Here is a 19705-nt window from a genome sequence, read left to right as displayed (position 1 = left end):
GATCGGTCGGTTCGGTTATTTGTACCTTGAAATAAATAATGAAGGGTAATTCGATCATTTGTTAAAATCGATTTAGAAAAAAAAAAAAAAAAAGAAAGGGAAAGCGAGTTTCATATACCAACAATCAGGACTTGTTGGGCGAAATTGACTTGGCGCGGGTGATTCAGATCATCGCCAATCACACTCAGTGTTCTTCAATCATCATCATTCAAACTTGACAACCTTTTGATCTCCATTTTTGCCTTGCTTTACAAGAAACTCTGAACCACTCAACCCTTCCTCTCCGTTTATCCTTCCACAAGCATCAGTTTTTGTTACTCCATTGTTTTAGTTTATGTAATCATAAAATCAAAGTTGGAGCTTTCTTTTCTTGGTGAATAAGACTCCAAACCACAATTAAGAACGAACGAAGAATAGCGGTCATTAGTAATGCTCCCTCTATTGAAGCTCGGAACGCTTGCCCTAAAAACTCTCAGCAGACCCATCGCCGCTAGACTCAAGCAGCAGGCCGGGATTCACCCCAAATTCAGAAATACCATAGTTAGCATAGCCCAGGTATTCTACATTTTGAGATCGACAATGAAATCGTGCTTGTCTAATTTTGAAATTTTGTCTCTCTATTGATTAAATTCTGCCTTGTTTCGATTTTTACGCATCAGTGTTTTGCCCTGAAACCCCTTGATTTAGTAATTTTCGGCTCATTGCTGGGAGATTTTTTATTTTGTGCTGCTTATTTTGTGCCTAGATGAAGGTAAAAATAAAAAAATGAGTAAAATGTGATTGCAATGAGGAACTGGTTTGCTGCAATCGGAGTAGTACGTGTTATGAAAATTTTATTGAGGCCTCATTTTGTCATTCATATAGTTTAGCTTGTCTTTTGTTCAAACATGTTATTAGACCAAATTGATATCTGGACAATTCAAGATAGTTATGTAGTTCCTCTATAATTAGTTTCTGCATATGCCAAATTCTGTCAGCTATCTTGTTTGGCTTTATTTCTACCTTGATGATTGAGGAATAGGAAATTATTTAGTATATGACTGCAGAGCTGTGGCTCTTGGATGTTCATATTCCCATTGGCTTGTAGCTTTGGTTTAGCCCTATGAATCTGTAGGATTTTCTCTAATAGACTTCACTAGGCTTGTCTGTGGTATTATTCTGCTGGACACCGTAGTCATTGCATAAGACAAGTTTTGGTTTTTGTTGCTTTAATTTCAAACATTTGCTCAGCAATTCGTGGGATGATGACGTTTGTCCCACTCTCATCATTTTCTTTTTTGGTTTTGCCTTCTTTTAAAATTTCCATCTTTGTGTTCTCATCTGATTTTGTACACCACATAAATAATTTGTGCTGCATCGTATGTTCTGAATTACAGTCTTGAAGCTCTCTAGGAGTTGACATGTCTTTGTGAACTAGCAATGATTAGTTCAGGTGTCACCCAATGTGCTTGATCATCACCACATCTAGAACTAGAACTTGCTTATATCATTTATTGCTTGAACCAGGCTAATCACAGGATCACAACAACCATGCAAAGGCGCATATATGGTCATGCAACAGATGTGGAAATACGACCTTTGAATGAAGAGAAGGCTGTTCAAGCTGCAGTTGATCTCATGGGGGAACTTTTTGTCTTCTCGGTATCTTTCTTCCAGCTTCAAATTTTGTTCAGCTACTTATCTGTGTTGAATTTTCTTGAATTATTTTAGTTCTTTAATGTATACAAACTTGTTAAAAATAGCCCAGGAAAATGTCAAAAGAATACAAATTTTGCACAGATATCGTGTCTAATTCATTTTATTTCCAGCAGTTATTTACTTGGCCAAATCATGAAATTTTTGGTTTCCAATGAGAACTAACAAATCCAGTTAGTTTGAAAGCATCCTTTGCCATTGTTTTTGAGTTAATCTTCTTTTTAAAGGCTTATAATCTTTGATATTCTACTGATTTTGATTGGCATCAAGAACCATAATTATGCCTGTAGAATACTCACAACAAATCAGTAATCCAAGATTTGTTAGTCATTTTAAAAGTAACTGCAGCCTGCCATTCAAAACTGGTTTCATGGTCATCTACGGTCTACTTATCCTAAAAATGAGGAAGAAAGATAGTGCAGGCTCAGCACTTTCTGAACTGATATTTGTGAATTACCTAAGAAGGTTAGAGATAGGCCAAAATTTATGCCCATGGACATAGTTTATCACTCCATTGTTTTTAATTCATTACTGTTCGGTACCTGCCCTTACTGGTTGTTATCTGAGCTTTTCCAGAAAAAAGTCTTTCTCCATTCTATATTATGAATAGATTGTGTTGTGCTTTGGAAACTTTGAAATCTGTTACTGCATTCAAAGGTGTTACTGGTTGAACTTCTTCTATGAAATTATTGTTGGCGGCCTTATTTGAGTGGATTTAGAGTATCTGAAAATAATCGTAATGTTAATGAGTTATGCTGACAAGGAGCCATAGAACTACCTCTAGAGACTACAGACGACTCTTCTTCTACTTTCCCATTGTAATTTCAGAGTAATAGTTTCAATATTTGATAAATTGTGGAATTGAAAGGCATTTCCATTTTATACCTCATGACTAGCTTTGTAGCTAAGCCATCCATCTGTAAAAATTCAAACGCAATACATACATACTACTCCTTTTCTGATAATGTTCCAAATTACATGATCAGGTGGCAGTGGCTGCTCTGATCTTCGAGGTACAGAGAAGTGCTCGATCTGAAGCAAAAAAGGAGGAAGTTCGCAGGCATGAAATGGAGGTAATTATACTTTGGTTTTGTGCTTCTTTTTACCTTAGTTGAGTTTGCATTCATATGTGTGCGTTGAGTTTCTTTTGATTGACGAAACCTGCCATGCCTTATGTTCAATTAACAAGACAAAGCAGTCAAGCATTTCTTATTATTGTCCACATTTTCTAGCATCTGAATTGCTTAACGTACAAGCGAGCTGTCCAAACAATTTCGTATTCATACAGGTTACTTTAAAACCAGAACAACGAGCTATAGTGAAAAGCTCTGTTTCGACACATGTTTTGTATGAGAGTCATCACTACTAGTTCTGTTGACACATTATTCAAAACTGAATGCTTTCCAGGGAATGAGGCAACGGGATGAAGAGTTAGCGCAAGAGGTAGAGCTTCTGAAGCAAAAACTAGCAGAAATCGAACAAATGGCCAAGGCACGAGGCCTTGCCGGAGTGTTTAATTTAAGACAGGCCCAAGCTGAAGCCAAGCCCACACCTGTAGCTTGATCTGCTATAATCACTAATAATTCATCTAATACTGGGTGATATCAGTGGCCTCCCAGATTCACCTATTCCCTTTTTACCCATTTTTTCAAGAACACTGTAAAAGATAAGAAGATAGGACAAATTCTTGCCATATTTTTGGATGAAAAGTTAAAAAGCTGGGTGCGCCACAAGGAGTTTTTGGCATGGGTAGTTAGCTGATGGAATCATGAAAAATATTCGAAGAATTCTCTTTTGATAAATAGTGATGATGATGATGGTGGTGGAATGTAATTCCATTTTGGCCAATTGTTTAGTGATATTTGATGTCTAAAACAGGCAAAGAAAAACATTTTGAAGGTGCTTGTTGTTTGAAAGATTAATGGATAATTCGGTGGTGTATGTGAAGAGAAGGAGAATATTTGTGGGTGGGATTTAAGCTTTATGCGTTTCTTTCTACCCTCTTTTTCCCTCAATCACACATATTACAAACTTTTATTGGTGGATGAGATGCTCTAACTTTCTCCTTTAATGCAATCTGCTACATAATTATATATATTAAATGTTTTTAGACATGTAACTTTAATAATTGTAATTTTGCCCTTTCTAGTTAACTTAGAATATAAATGTGGTGGCTGTAAAACTGCAAACACGTTATCAATATGTTCGTATTCTATAATTACTTAATTTGAATAATTTCTAGGTAGGCTAGTTGTTTTCTTTTTAATCAAAGATGAATGGACCATGCTTTATGTAGCTTTCTGTTTAAAAGTCTTGAGTTTGTTTGTCATATTCAAATTTGGGTTTTACAGTTTGTTTTAAAAATTTTAATACATTTTTATGCATCGTGTTTCTGTAAATAGTGAAATGTTACTACTAATTTCTAAAACCACATGAAGACTACTAAATTTCATAGTTAACACTTTAACAATAAATTATTAGAAATAAAAGGATGCAAAGTATGCATGGTCCAATGACGTTAGTTGAAATAAAAAGGTCGGTCCACTTGTTAAACAAGTCAAATTAAAATAGTTTTGATTCGTGTGAAAATCCAACCACAGATTTATCTAGTTAGATATAGGTATAATTTTATCTATTATAGAGAAATACCTTTATCAAGTTAATGACACACAAACAACTAATTAAATATGCATCTTTTCCTAAAGGGATAAATTCTTTTTGATTGATAAAAAAAAAGCGAAGGGCAGATAGAAAGATATATGAAGGGGTAAATTCGGAAGGTTGCATTGCTTTCACCAATTGCGCAGAGCATCAATTCTCTGTACCCCAATATATAAAATAGAAAATTGGTGATAAAAAGAGGAAAATAAAAACACCCTCTTCTTTTACCCACCTTTGACACAGTCGTCACGACAGTGCCCACTCTTCTCTATCTCGCCACTTCCAACCGGTAAATTCTCTCTCTTTCATCGCACATAGGCAAGGCAAGTGCTTCATATCCTAATTTTTGTGATCTGATTTGTAATTTGGTATGTCTCTGTTGTTTAGGTAGAATTGTCTGGTTTGCTTGTGAATTGTTCGTTGTTACTTGTTAGAATTTGAAATTAATTTGTAGATTTAGCTTTAAATCGTTCATCACTTTGCGTGTTCTTTCCTTTTCCTTTGGAAATATGTTGGGGATTTTTTTGATTTGGTTTGCTGAGAGGGTTTGGGGATTTTTTGCTTTTACTTACTTGGATGGGTCTTTACTCTTTATAGTTGTTGCTCTGATCCGTTAGTGGCTGCTGCAGAAATTCTCTGGTATTAATTTGATGGGGAAGGGTTCGAAGAGCGCGGCATGCAAGTCCACATCACACCAGCTCTTCAAGGACAGGGCGAAGAATCGCGTGGATGATCTACAGGGGGTCTTTAGTGATCTCCAATCAGCTAGGAAGGAGAGCCGGTCGATTGATGTGGCTGTGCTTGAAGAGCAAGTTCACCAGATGCTTCGTGAGTGGAAGTCTGAGCTTAACCAGCCGTCCCCAGCTTCTTCTCTGCAGCAGGTATTCCCTGGCAAGGGGGCCTAGATTTATGCTTATATCTGCATCGACATTTCATAAGGTCGTCTCTTCTTGATTTCTGTGATGTATAACCTGGATTTTAACCGTTGAGTCAGGATGATGCCAGCTTGAGGACAATGAGTTATGCGTTTATTTCTTTCTCGTTCTTGGGATGGCACATGGCATTATCCCTTTGTTGATTGACTGATTCTCCAGTTTTCTGCTTTTATGTGTGCATTTTGGTCATCATGTAATTATTTTCACTTAGACTTCCAGCCTGCTGATCAGCGTATGGTGGTTTGAGTTAGGAGGTATTGAGTAGACTCTTTCTTGTGCCTTTCATCTTCCAAATACGGTGTATTTGCAGAACTATTTTTGTCTTGGTTTTAGTTTATCGTGCAAATGATCAAAGACGTGCATTGATCACCCCTACAACTATTGAGACTTTGGGTTTGATTGAATTGAGTCAATTGATGGATGATCACTGTACAGGGAGGGAGCCTTGGTTTTTCATCGGATATTTGTCGGCTGCTGCAGCTTTGTGAGGAGGAAGATGACGCAACTAGTGCGTTAGCTGCACCAAAACCAGACCCTGATGCACAGAAGGCTGTTAATGGATATACTTCTCAAGAAGTTAGTAAATGTCTATTATTTTTTTGTTCATAGATGTCTTCTAATAATGGTTATCATGATAGTTTTGAAATATAGTATGTATATCTACCTATTTTCTAATCCGGAACTTTAGATAGGCTGCCAGCCATTTTTCACACTTGCTCCATGATATAAATTAAAAAGTTTGTTTTGTGTATGCCCTGAATGATAAAAACAGTTACTAAACCAAATAGTGTTGCTCTTGGATTATTTTAAAACTAAAAGCTAGTCCTTTTCCTACTATCTCTTCAATGAGAATATGTAAAAATTTACTCAGTATTATTCACAAATGATGTCTGTCTATTCCTAAATCTTCCTTGCTGCCTCAGTATGTGGATTTCAGTCTGAAAAGGGTCCGGAAACAAATCAAATTGCAAATTTTATGTGGTCTCTCTATCTGTAATGTTTTTTCTGATGAAAATCTGTTGAGCATATGATGCTTTGACTATTATATGTGTGACTATGTCTCTGCTGTTCAACAAGTATGTGTTTTTCCCTTTTAAATGAAGCAACATAATATTCGGGCTCTAATTTTTTCTGTAATTTTGAGTGAATACACACCTAGGAGTAGGACGCCACCAGTGCCTGGGATGCTATGATTTTTTTCAACTTTCCCCTACTATGATCTGGCTGTCCCTCTCATCCATTTTGCTCGTCCTTTTCTTGCAGAATTTTAATATTACCAAGGGTCTTCAAGAACAAGGCTTCCAGTTGGTGGAGCAATGCAAAAATGCTGCCATGGGAGTTAACATGGAAATGAACAACTTGAATGTGCCTTCACAGCTAGATTATCATTCATATGATTTCCATCAAGATTTTGAACAGCCGTATTTTATAGGCTATGATGGCACGGGGTTCATCGGTGAGGATGTTTTGCCTCAGATTTCTGGGTATCAACCAAATATCAGCCCCCCACCATCTGCTTTCTTGGGGCCAAAATGTGCCCTTTGGGACTGCACTAGACCAGCATTGGGGTTGGAATGGTGTCAAAAGTCTGATGACTATTGCAGTATCTATCATGCTGGGCTTGCACCTAGTGAAGGCTATTTTGGTAGGCCCCCTGTTGTTCGACCGAGAGGCATTGGCTTAAAGGATAATTTACTTTTTGCTGCACTTGGTGCAAAGGCGCAAGGAAAAGATGTTGGCATTCCTGAGTGTGAGGGTGCTGCTACAACAAAATCACCTTGGAATGCACCTGGTAAGTGGGTTGTTTTCTTTCTCTTATGTGCCTCCTGAATCCTGATCGTATATCCTTTTCATGTTATGCTTATTACTGGTTTAATTGTGCTGTTGGGCAGAGCTCTTTGATCTCACTGTTCTGGATGGCGAAACAATCAGGGAGTGGCTGTTTTTTGATAAACCGCGCAGAGCCTTTGAGAGTGGTAACAGGAAGCAGCGATCACTTCCAGATTATAATGGGAGGGGTTGGCATGAGTCCCGAAAACAAGTGATGAATGAATTTGGAGGGTTGAAGAGATCCTACTACATGGATCCTCAGCCGATGGAGAATTTTGAGTGGCACCTTTATGAATACGAGATCAACAAGTATGACGTGTGTGCATTATACAGACTTGAAGTAAAGCGTGTTGATGGCAAGAAGAGTCCTAAAGGGAAGTTAGGCAATGATTCTGTTGCTGATCTGCAAAAGCAGATGGGCAGGCTGAGTGCTGAGTTCCCAAATGAGAAGCAGCGAGTCGTCAAAGGAAGGGGAAAGAGCAATTTGAAGGAGGGAAGTGGGAGAATTTACTCTGGTTCGAACGCAATGGAAGCAAATCCAGGTGAAGGGCTTGAATATACAAGAGGCGCACCATACGATTATCTTGTGGAAGATATCAATGGGTACTACATAACATGATGATGGTTGTGGGAAGTGGGAACGAAAAGAGGCTCTCTATCCAAGTATATATAATTGCTCTTTGATTTCACTCGGCCTCGCCTCCAGGCAAGTGGTGAAGTTGTTTTCTTTTTTCTCTTCTTTTTTCCTGCTAAATTGTTACGTTTTTGTTGATAGGGAGTTGGTTGTAATAGGTACTGATAACATATTGGGCGACAAATGAGTGGGTTGGTTATGGTGGATACTAATTGCACTTCTTGTGCAACTTTGTAAGGAGAATTTGTTCAAGCCTGACAATTTGTAATTATTTAACCTCTTTTCACTTCTGCAATGCCTTTTCTTCACTTCTATAAATCTTTACATATTTTATGTAAATATAATTGTTAGAAAATTAAAATGATATGATTTCTTCCTCTTTACACCAGTGACACTCTTTGCAATACACGTAGAATTGTCACCAATCTTGAATTCGATCAAACTCTTGTATTTGCCGCTCTTCCTTCTCCTTCCCTTTCTCAGTATTGGCGGAGTCGATTTTTTCAATTCGTGAGTTGGCACCACTCTTCCTGCTCTTGAACGCTTAGGCAGCGTGGCAACGAGCTGAAATTGCTCAGGTTTGTATGAAGACGGCGAAGGATCAACGGGAGACGGGGTTTGCTGGTGTGATGTAGCGATGCTAGCGCTAAGGTTAAACCAGATCGGATCGAAGTCAATCAAGAGGTGTGACATGAATCGCAAAAAGTCACAACTCGGCATGACAGCGCAAAGAGGACTAGGGTTTATATCAATTTGGGGGAGGAGAAGCATATGGAGGCTTTTCTCTAAAAAAAAGTGCATACAAGAATTAAATTCTGTCATTAGAGGGCTTTTTTTTAATTCCAAGAATGCCAATGACGGGAAGACGCATATTAAGGGGCTTCACTCAAAGAACAAATAATTTGTTTGCCCAACTAGAGTTAAGTATTGCTGATGTTGTGAGTACCTCAGAAATTTATCCATGTTATAAAAGATAATTAAATATATTTGAATAAATATTATTTGACTAAATGTTGCACTGTATGGTTACACGGGGGTCACCCTACTACTTATCCTACACCATCCCTCACAAACATAAAATATGATGGTAGTGGGCCTATTACATCCAGTATGTAAAAAATTAAAAATTTGATTTAGCAATATTACCAAAATCAAGCCAAAGTTTATTCCTTGGATGTTGGTTATCGAATTCCTTATTTTTGGATATGTGTAAATTTTAAAATTTACTTTTAATATATAGATTACATATAATCAAACAAGCATAGTACTAAAAACAAGGATAAAAATCTATTCCTCAAAATAGCCTCCAAAACTCTTAAATAACGGTACACAGAGAAAGAAAAAGGAGAGGGTTGCTCGACATTCACCGCCGCTCCACTATCCTCCGCACCCTCTACAGTCGTTTCAGCCGCACAACCGCCACCGTGCCGCCTCCCCTCGCCCATACATCAATTATTTCTTCTATTTATTTCTCTCTCTCTCTACTTTTGGGATTTCAAAGTTTGAGGTTAAACAATTTTCAACCTAAAACTCAAGGTAAGAATTCCTCATTTCTGTAGCTATTTCGCCTCATATACCTAATAAGATAAGGAATTGAACAAAACATCAGATAATTGATAATTAGGAAACTTGATTGGTTGCTATTAATTAGCCCTTCCATCATTTTGTAAATTAATGAGAGTAATCTTGCTTTTGGAATAGATGGACAGAACATAGGTTTGCTGAAAACTAAGTTTATCATCATCTCGACCACTGAAGACATAAGTTACCTCTCTTTCCCCTATATTTCAGATAGAGTTTTTGTTGCTAAGTAGCTGGACAATAGGAGTTTTGGGAAATAATATTGTTAAATGAGTAGATTGGAGCTGAAGGGGAGAGTCCCAACAGAAAGTATAGTAGATTTTGCTTCTTAGTTTTTTTATTTTCTTCCTAGTAAACTGTATAAATTGACAATGTCATGTTTAGTGTATACAAATTCTAATCTTCTACCAGTAATAGTGCGTGCTCATATTTTCCAGATTGAACGGACTAATTCGAATGATTTTACAGATTAAATACTACATTTTCATGATTTCATTGACAGATCGGTAAATCGCTGATCCGGGCACGCGATTTTACACTACAGCTTTCATATTCAAGGCTCATCGTTGAACCTCGTAGCATAAACCCTGTCTACCATTTCCATGGCGTTTGCTCCTGCCATCTCTCTCCTCATCCCTCTTTCCCCTACCTTCTCTTTTCCCTATAGGCCATCTGAAAAGCCACCTCCCAAACTACTCTTTTGTCCTCCTAAATTTATTAACTCTGTCCTCTCCGCCGCTTCTTCCTCCAACAACCAACCGTCGCCCCCCTTCACTTCCGAGGAGGCCTTTCTCAATGCAATAGCCGGTTTCGGCGACTCTGATAAACTTCTTCCAGTTGTCAGGACTTACGAAAATGACTTGGCACGGCTGACCCTCGTTGGCGCCGTCGACTCTAGGCAAGCAATTACTGCCGCTGCTGCTGATGGTGGAAGCACCGCCGATGAACATATATCTGCCGGCATGGCCGCCATGGTTGTTGAGACCATATATCCTGGCCCAGTCGACGAACGCAGCACCGTTTCTACTCGATTGGTGAGTGCCTTGGTTTCAGTTATGTGTCTATGTATTCTGTTTTTATATGAATTACATTTGTAATTTAGGTATTGAATTTCAAATTTCAACGCATTATATTTTTGCTTGCCTTCCATATTCTATTATGTCCTCAATCGAAAGTAGTATATGTTAATTTGATCCATATATTTCTTACTTGTACAAATATCATTAGCTAAAGTATATTATGTTCCTCCTCGCCGTGGTCTTTTTAATTCCGTGAATTGTGGATTAAATTTTTTCTCACTTTTTCAGTTTTTGCCGACATTCAAAGTTAAAGAACAGGCTATAAAGCTCAGGAAGTCGATGGCAAAAGATATGTTTCAAGGCATCACACCAAAGAATATACTGTCGATGACATTTAGACAAGCAGTTTTGGAGCAGCTTTGGAGTCTTGAGCTGGCACTTTTTGAACCTGGAACTGAAAGAAATATGGCTGATCTTGAAAATCCAAGAGAGGTACATTTATGTATAAAAGTTCTCTTTTGTGGCATGATGCATTGAGGGTTCTTGTTTCCTGGTTGTAATATCAATATTTAATGTTTCTGTTCTGCAGGTGACGAGTTATTTTATTCCCTTTCCTATGGGCAGGTACCTGTGTTGTTAGCCCTCAGCTCATCAGATGAACATGTAATTTCTGAAATTGGAGAGGTTGTCTGTGCTGCTGCCCTTGAAAACACTGGAAAACATTTTCTCTCTAATGTTGCTAATAGAGCATCCAAGAGATCATCAAGTTGGTTAGAGAAGCGTCAACATATTACATCAAAGAATTCTGCTGTTACTCTGTATAACTTGGTTGAAAATGAGGTACTTGCTAATGCCAAGACACTGCACAAGAAGTTCATCTCTGAAAGAGGGAAATATAACCTTAAGGGCTCGCAATTAAAGAAAAGTTGGTTGACATCGCCTGCATTCTCGGAACTGGAAAAAATTGGTGGTCCTGAATTTTGTGCTTGGATCAGTGAGTGTGTGCCATCGTACATGTTTGAAATTGATTCCCATGGACGTGACAATGTGAAATTTGAAGGGTGGAAGACGTTGGGGGAAAATAGATTGGGAGTTGTTGTCACTCATGCACAAATGGTAATTAGTTTCTTTCCCATGTTCCGTCGCATATCTATGTATGTGATTGCTTTCATATCTATTGTATATGATGCTGATGCTGATGCTGATAGTAGTTTTTCAAAATCTAATGTGTGTTTATGGATATTGCGTGCATTTATTGATAAACGCATAAACAAAAGGATGAATCTGCGGTCTAGCTTGTCTTACTAATTTAATGAAATCTTTATTGTGTGCATTATGAAAATAATTGCAACTTTGTTTAGAATCATTTAAGTTGCTCTTTTTTGTTTGTTGTATGTCACTAAGTTTTCTTTGTCAGTATGGATTTCTTTGGTTTGTATGTTCCAACTCAATCTGCTTTTTATACAATCTTCTGAATGCACTTTGGTCATATCTGGTGTGTGGAAATATTTTCACATTTTCCTTTGTCAATGTATTTCTTTTAGGGAAAATATCAATTTTATTTTGTTGTTTTAACCAAAATTGCATAACCTTGGGTAAATATAAAGGTACCCAACATTCCAATTTTCGGATAATTTTGTCCTGAAAAATCTCTGGCCATTTGACATTTCTATGCAATCCACGAGGCTTTCTCAATCCGCATGGCGTTTTCTTCCCGTCCGAAACCCTAGACCGTGCCTACCACCATCCGCACACCGGCCACTAGATTTGCTGTCCCTATGTCAACACACACAAACATGCAGTGGATCGTGAAATTGGCTATTCTTTTGTTCTGAGCATCTTCTCCTTCTTCAGTGGTGGCCTCATAGAAACAAAACCCTACCCTTAAATCTTAAACCTGCAATATTCTTGTCCTTAATCTTCCTGACCATTGCTTGGGCAGTTTTACTGTGCCACATCTTCTTCCAGCCGCACAAGAACAGCTTTGGCGGAGGCTTTGTTTCTAGCGTTGTTGGGAAAACTTGGGGTTAGGATTACTTTTCTAATTGTTTTACACGTCACCCGTATTTTTTAATTGATGTAAAATTCCATTTAAGTTGAGAAAGCTACGTACATTTGCCACAATGTACATCTGGGCTGGGGTGACGCATTAAAACTTGGTGGCCTGAAATATTTGTGGGATCAAAGAAGATTAACTGAAAATTGAAATGTTATGTACCCTATGCAATTACCCTAAGGTTGTGACATTTTCGTTAGAATGATGGGACAAACTTGAATATTTACCCTCATTTTATTTACTATGAATGACATTGAAGTGTTGCTAGGCTACTGATTACAAGATAGGACTTGGGAGTAGTTGAACTATTTTGTTCTTTTTACCCGATGCTGTTTTGAGTTAATTTTGGAGCGACTGTTGTCTTGACTCATACGATATGATTCCAATGGTTTGCAGGTTAGCTTGGTTGACATTCTAGATATGTTCTATGAGGATACTTTCACTCTGCCAGAAAAGACGCTCCCATGTTATACAGTTGCAAAACCATCCAAACTGGATATCAATAAGGTTCCTCATTGTTTTTTCGAGTTCCTTCAATTATCAGACAGAACACCTAGATATATGTTCTCCATCTAAAAATATGTTTAGGGCACAACACTTGCACTGAGGTGCTGTATGCACTTACACGGATGCATAGCTTGCTGATTTATACCGATATGTGTTGATTTTGTGCTGTATGCATAGCTTGCACTGAGGTGTTGTTCACTATCTACCATAGCTTGCTGATTTATACCGATATGTGTTGATTTTGTTTTCAGGGTAGTTTCATGTTGAAGACATTGTCAACTGTCCTTGTGAGTGGGATATTTTTTGTAACCATCAGTGTTCTGGGAAAACTTTGTTTACCTAAGCTGCTGCCTATCAGAAAGAGGTTTATTCAGCAAAATTCTCAATCCCCATTATGTGACATTGTTCATGTTCCAGATCATTCTCTAGAACCCTCTGAGGTATGCTAGAAATGAGGTTATTTAAATGTTTTCTATCATAGAAGCATACAGAATCTGCTTCATCTGAATTACATTCACTGCCTTATGTTCTTGTGTTGATGATAACAAACCACTGTCTCCAGTTTTTGAGGTGTAAAGTTGATTATCATTTTCAATCTCTATATAGTCAAGTATATTGTTGTTGTTGCTGTAGTTGGGTTTTTTAGGACTTAGTTTTTGGTTTTCTGACCATTTTTTCTTGATTATCTGACTTCGCTTTTTACATTCAGTTGGAAACATGCTGTGTGTCAATTATTAGACGAATCAAGGATTCTTTTGGTTGGTCTGGAGAAATAAGCACACCATCTAGTGCATGTGCATGTATCGGGGAACTTCCTAAATTCATGAGTGAAGGGGATTATAAAAATTTCAGTACGTCGGACATGTCGCCCACATCTATGCCATTACAAGCTAGTGAAGAAGAGATGAAAAGACTAGAAGACATCGCTAGTTATCAGGTACTTTTTCTAATTACTTTCTTTTTGGTTCTTTGTTTCCATGTTGAATAAGAAACTTTGAAAAGATTTAGTTTTTCTGAACATTGTAAAAAAAAAAAAGGTTGGCAGAAAGAGTACTGTAACGTCCTTCAGGTTGCATTTGGATATCGAATGTATTAGTAATGCATGTGAAAGCTCCTAAATACCAAGGATATAAAATCCACACAAGTCACCCTGAAATTAGTTCAAAAGAGAGTGATGGATTTTAAATCCTTATCGCTACTATGCATTTTCAGGTCAATAAATCAAAAAATAGCCTTATAGAGCAGTTTTTTTCATGTGATTCATAATTACCAACGTTGATGAACTACTTGAATCAGGTAATGGTGTCGACGGATGGGAAAATCATAGGGTTCCAACCCGCTAATCGAGTCGCTGTTAATAATTGGGCTGCAAATCCATTGGCCAAAGAGCTGCATGGTGGGAAAAAACTATCTCCTGGTATAAACCATATCCCAATTCTCACATACTACTTCTTCCATATTGGTAACCATGTGGTTTGATTAAGTTTGTGTAACTTTGTTGCAGGATTGTTAGAACCTGGTCTCAAGATTCGCAATCCGAATGGCATGGTCGTGTTGGAGCTATTGATATCATTAAATCCTAAATCCTATTTTGCATTAGTTAGGGCTGTTGATATCAGCTCTACAAGTGTTGAAGGTTGAACTTCCTTAGTGTGATATTGAACCATTCTCAGATTTTGTAGAATATGTTTTTGTAGATTTTGCATTATTTCCATTGATTGTTAGTATTCAAATTAAATTAACGAGATTGTTTCTTTATTAGTTCCCGATGAAATTACAAATACCTGATAGTTTTGTTTTCCTTTCTTTGGTCAGGGCACAAATAAATTTACGTTGCCAAATAAAACAAATAAAAAATTTACGTTGCCGAATACTTTGCTACATAATAATCTTCCGCCAAAAATTAGGAATAACCTATCTGTATACATAAATTGAAAGGGAATTTTAGAGATATTCATATTCACAAGAATGCTATTTTATTCTTTTATTAATAGATCTCTTAATTTTGCAATTATATGAAGCAACATGATTTGGAAGGTGAAACAATTACTATGACACATTTATTATTGATTATATTTATATTGGGATCACTAAAAGTCATTTAGACTAAAATCTTCTAGTATAAATTACACTTTTATTAATTTAAGTGTCACTAACACGTGAATTAATTCTGTTCTGTTATAATCAAGTGAACACGTGTATTTTAAATGTGGAGAATAAAAATAAATTTCTGATACTAGATTCATTACAACAAAGGTTCCCCTCAAAAAGTAGTCTCACGCGCCCCCAATTCAGACTCACTTTCCTTATCTAGGGTTTTGCAAAAAAGCTCCCAGAATCCGATTCAATAGGTTTATCGAATCTGCTTCTCTATCTTCGTCTCAATAGTCGCTCATTATTCCTTTAAAAAGTTATAAGCACAGAACACACAGAGAGAGAGAGCGAGCGACATGGGTAGAGGAAAGTTTAAGGGCAAGCCGACTGGCCGTCGCCAATTTTCCACCCCCGAGGAGATGAGTAAGCTTTCTACTGCGATGCATATGATATTTGATTTTGACTGGGGAGGTGTTGTGTGTATACGTGCAGGAAAAAAACTTCATTATGATCCATGTTTCTTTGGCTATTTTGTATGTGAATTACCAATTAATTTCCTGTTCCTGGACTTTTTAGTTGCTTTGATGTGATGCTGCTATTTTGTGTGTGACGTTTATTTTCCCCGGAAGGAACATTTTCGTTTGTTTGATCCAATAAAATTTGAAGTCTTCAGATATTTAGATTGGAATATTTAATTTGAAGACACCGTTTAGCAGAACAAATAAGACGTCTTTTCAACCGAAATCCTTGATTTCAACGTAGTTGATGAGCTGGTTGTTTTTACCTCTTAGAGGCGTTATTAAACTTGAGACCGTTGGCCTCAGGAATACCTGGGGGACGATCCAATGTGTCTTCATGTTTTTTTCCTGTTACAGAATTGCTGTTTTTCCATGTACTGCTCATCTGCAAAAATTTCACCATTTTTTAATTCTCATTCTTTTCAATTACACAGTTGCTGGTAGTTCTGCTCGTCCCCGCACTTTCAGAAAGGTACTATATCTATTGTTTTCCCACAAGTTCGTTAGTATCACGCTGATGAACTTCACTCCTATAAATGTGCATTGTTGCAGATTTGGAGTTGTATTATCACATTATGAAATTTATTTGCAATGAGAAAGCATGGCTAAAGAGAACATAATGGTTATTATATTAGCTATCTGTTCACTGAGTTGCATCTAGTTAGTGTTAGTCAGCACATTCGTAGAGTTTCCGATTAATATATGTGCATAATGTTGTAATGAAGCTGATAAGGTGGATCTAATTGGTTTTATTATTTGATTTTTTTTTGAAAACAGATAGTTGTTGCATAGTTGTGAATTGGGTCATGGATCCTTATGAGTTAGCCAATATGCTTTTAGATTTTTATGTTCATGTACACTAGCCTAGCTGCCTAGGTAATACCAATTTTTCTGTTTATGTAATATCAGGTTTTCTATTCATGTATTATATCCATTATTTCTTTGTTAATATATTTTGAACTAATTGGTGGCCACTATGTTGTAACTTGGAGTCTGTTCCTACTTTCTTATACGCTTGCCATTATAGTAAGAGCTTCAATCTTTTCTCATTCTGGGATAAGTGTTTTTTTGCTACAGGAAGTAGAGGATGTTGTAGAAGATGAGACATCTGATGTAGAGTCAGAAGAGGAATCTGAGGGTGAACCTGAAGTGAGTATAATTGTGCCCCTCTTTTCCTGCAAAGTGAAAAGCCATTCATTTTCGTAGCCATATTAATTTCAATAAATGAGTAGACAAGTAAACATGCTCACCTCATCTCTGCTAAATGCTGCTAACAGAAAGTGAAAGGTGCTGAGGGCGTCATTCAAATTGAAAATCCCAACCTGGTGAAGCCAAAGAACTTGAAAGCACGTGATGCAGATGTAAGTTATACATTGGAAAGCCATTTTTCTTGGATGAACTCATGAAATCTATGTATTTTTTATATTTTTTCCTCTCCGGGTATTATGATATTATCACTTCCTCATCAACCACTAAATTGGTTTTTCTCTGCTCTTGTGCAGTTTGATAAAACAACGGAGCTTTCAAGACGTGAAAGGTTACTTTCTTGAATTTTCTTTCTTAAAACTGAGGACTTCAGAAATCTTTCTCTAGTCATTTCATCCTCATTATTGACTTGTATTCACAAGTATTCATACAATTAGAAGTTATGTTGCTTGAGGGCTGCTCTAAGCTACTCTACACTACTATACATTAATGGGTTAATATTCTGATGGTTCAGTATTTAGAAACTACTAATTCAGTGCTTACTGAAGTACTCAACATTGCTCTTCTCTTTACATCAATGAAGTTTCATTCCTTGTCTATTGCTTTAGAGAGGAGATTGAGAAACAGAAAGCTCATGAAAGATATATGAAGCTGCAAGAGCAAGGGAAGACTGATCAAGCAAAGAAGGATTTAGGTAATGTTAAATTCTTTTAAGAATATGTTTCATTCATTGCATGCTCTTACACCTTCTCATAGGAGTGCAATCTGGCCAAGTAGTGGCAAGTTTGAGCTCTCCATTACATAATTCACATTTGTTATGTATAAATAGTCAAAAAATTATAATTTACAAATTATGAATATCTTGAAGCCTGTGAGCCTGTCAAGCTTGGTTGATCTCGACTCAATGAATTTGGTGTTGTTGATTGTCAGTTTCTTCTCATGCTAATATCTTGTTCTTTCCCAAACATACAGAACGTTTGGCTCTTATTCGACAGCAAAGAGCAGATGCTGCTAAGAAACGCGAAGAGGAGAAAGCTGGTAACTTGTTATTTCTATTTCTGTTTGCTTTCGTCCCAGTTTTACCTGTAGCTGATAATGGTTTGTTTCTGCAGCCAAAGATCAAAAGAAGGTGGAAGGTCGCAAATAGTTTTGACATGCTGCAGCTTCAGTAAATGATACTGATTCTAAGCTACTACTATGGTATTATGATACAGTTTTCAACTTTGATTCGAACACTATGTATTCTACTGTTTTATTTCTATCAACTTTGATCCACAATAGACATTCACTTACATAATCTGGAAATACACTAAATCTGGTGCTACACTTTATTACTAATATTCTCTAGTGTTCAATTTATTTCATTTGCTTATGATTCTAAATTACTACTCTCTGTCCCACTATTACTTGTGAAATTCTTTTGTACAGTTTTATGTACATCTTCAATGTTATTAATTTTCGTTTTGATGAATATTCATTTCTAGTGAGTGTTATTTTAACCTAAAATAAATAATTTTTAAAAATTTACCTACATTTCTAATGAGTGCTTATTTTGTATTTTGACAAAAATGGATAAATGCAACAAATTAAAATCTGGGCTTTAACCGTATGATAGATTGATTTGGGCTAATATATTGGGCCGCTTAAGCCAGAAGAATGTATGTTACAGCGTAGCAAAGTTCTGAAATACAAGTATCTACGAGGGAATATGATAATTTGATTATTTTGTGTTTTAAAATAAAAAATTCAAAGATTATTTTAAATGTAGATTGTCGGTCTTGTACAATAGAAAAAGTGGTTAGATTTTGATGAGGTGGGTGTCAGGGTAAAATGTAGGTAGGGTGAGGGGGATTTCCTTTAATCAAATCCGAAATCACAAGTCATATAACCAAAAGTCTATCAGAAAGAGCTTTCAAACTTGTCCCATTCATGAACTACCCACATTGGGAAAATCGAAACCATTTGTCTCACCTTAAATTATCCACATCGCAACCCATAACTCTACTCCACTGTCCAAACAGACATCCCACTCTCTATCAATTTTTATTATTTATAGTACTTAGTTAAAGTACAAAAATTATCTTTTATTTTTTTAAGGAAATTGTAGCTAACGGTTGTTCACAATTTAGGGTACATCCCTCAATCATGATGGGGGAGTTTAGATGTTTAACAAATTGCACATGAATTAAGAAGATCCTCCATATCCAACCAAATGAAACCGAGTTCCACAAATTGATTGTTTTATGACTTAATCCAACACTCGGCCTTTCCTATTGTGTGAAGAAATTTTGTTACATATTCATCCGTCCCTTTGTAGCTAAATTGTAGGAGTATTTCTTTTTGAATTGTTCCATTGTAACTGAGTCATTTCCTTTTTCAATAAAAAAAGCTATACATAATTAGCAGATTGCTGGGTAGGCAGAATGAACTCCCTGTCCACTGAGTTTGTTCTGGCCTGGTATTACCAACTCAATGAACTATTGGGTTGACAGAAAGAACCCGGCGGAATTCGGATACTGAGTTTGTCCTGCTTTTACCTGTTTAAAAAAAACGAGCATAACTTTCTCTACGTAGTTCCAATTGAGACATGCAAGATATCCATACAAATTTCTTTCAAAGACGAAGGGGGTGGTAGCTTTAAAAAATTGACAAAACTCATAGATTCCACCATGCACATTGCACATGTGGTCATCTCAAACAATCACGTGACATGTGTTGTACACTCGTTGGCAACATGACACAACTTAAATATACTCCCTATGTCCCATAGAAATAGGTTGTTTGAGATCGACACGTGTTTTAATGTATAATTGGTAAATTAAGAGAGAAAAAGAAAAAGTAGTTGAAATTGTATAGTGGATTGTAGGATCCATAAATGAGATAAAGAAAAAAGAAAGAGAAAAAGGATTCGATAAATCGATATGGACTATTTCTATCAGACGGATGAAAAAGGAAATATGGTCAATTTC

General features: G+C 36.8%; 4 protein-coding genes across 7 annotated transcripts; all 4 read left to right on the top strand.

The window, feature by feature from the left end:
* The first annotated feature begins 87 nt into the window (after positions 1 to 87).
* Positions 88 to 3679, top strand: LOC125212719 (OPA3-like protein). Its single transcript, XM_048112955.1, has 4 exons — positions 88 to 555; positions 1507 to 1641; positions 2682 to 2768; positions 3103 to 3679. Exons 1-4 carry the CDS (start codon positions 430 to 432, stop codon positions 3256 to 3258), a joined length of 504 nt encoding a protein of 167 aa, XP_047968912.1. The 5' UTR covers positions 88 to 429; the 3' UTR covers positions 3259 to 3679.
* An 853-nt stretch (positions 3680 to 4532) lies between these two features.
* Positions 4533 to 8050, top strand: LOC125213881 (transcription factor VOZ1). Of its 4 annotated transcripts, none has more exons than XR_007175034.1 (6): positions 4533 to 4645; positions 4986 to 5237; positions 5727 to 5867; positions 6555 to 7083; positions 7184 to 7827; positions 7914 to 8050. XR_007175034.1 is itself a non-coding variant. In XM_048114656.1 (5 exons), exons 2-5 carry the CDS (start codon positions 5007 to 5009, stop codon positions 7738 to 7740), a joined length of 1458 nt encoding a protein of 485 aa, XP_047970613.1. In that variant the 5' UTR covers positions 4533 to 4645; positions 4986 to 5006; the 3' UTR covers positions 7741 to 8050. The 4 variants fall into 4 exon arrangements, 2 of the variants coding, with proteins under 2 accessions (XP_047970613.1, XP_047970614.1); XR_007175033.1 differs by having other exon boundaries at positions 7897 to 8050; XM_048114656.1 differs by having other exon boundaries at positions 7184 to 8050.
* A 1039-nt stretch (positions 8051 to 9089) lies between these two features.
* LOC125216524 lies at positions 9090 to 14679 on the top strand. Its single transcript, XM_048118265.1, has 9 exons — positions 9090 to 9291; positions 9839 to 10370; positions 10644 to 10847; positions 10980 to 11471; positions 12808 to 12918; positions 13170 to 13358; positions 13628 to 13855; positions 14215 to 14335; positions 14423 to 14679. The coding sequence occupies exons 2-9, from the start codon at positions 9939 to 9941 to the stop codon at positions 14557 to 14559; spliced, it is 1914 nt and encodes a 637-aa protein (XP_047974222.1). The 5' UTR covers positions 9090 to 9291; positions 9839 to 9938; the 3' UTR covers positions 14560 to 14679.
* Positions 14680 to 15169: 490 nt separating this feature from the next.
* LOC125210801 (28 kDa heat- and acid-stable phosphoprotein-like) lies at positions 15170 to 18076 on the top strand. Its single transcript, XM_048110395.1, has 8 exons — positions 15170 to 15435; positions 15965 to 16002; positions 16608 to 16679; positions 16808 to 16891; positions 17033 to 17067; positions 17345 to 17430; positions 17709 to 17774; positions 17849 to 18076. The coding sequence occupies exons 1-8, from the start codon at positions 15369 to 15371 to the stop codon at positions 17881 to 17883; spliced, it is 483 nt and encodes a 160-aa protein (XP_047966352.1). The 5' UTR covers positions 15170 to 15368; the 3' UTR covers positions 17884 to 18076.
* The last annotated feature ends 1629 nt before the right edge of the window (positions 18077 to 19705 follow it).

This window comes from Salvia hispanica, chromosome 3 (assembly GCF_023119035.1).
Source record: "Salvia hispanica cultivar TCC Black 2014 chromosome 3, UniMelb_Shisp_WGS_1.0, whole genome shotgun sequence".
Classification (NCBI taxonomy): domain Eukaryota; kingdom Viridiplantae; phylum Streptophyta; class Magnoliopsida; order Lamiales; family Lamiaceae; genus Salvia; species Salvia hispanica.
This window is presented reverse-complemented; position numbering and strand designations above follow the sequence as displayed.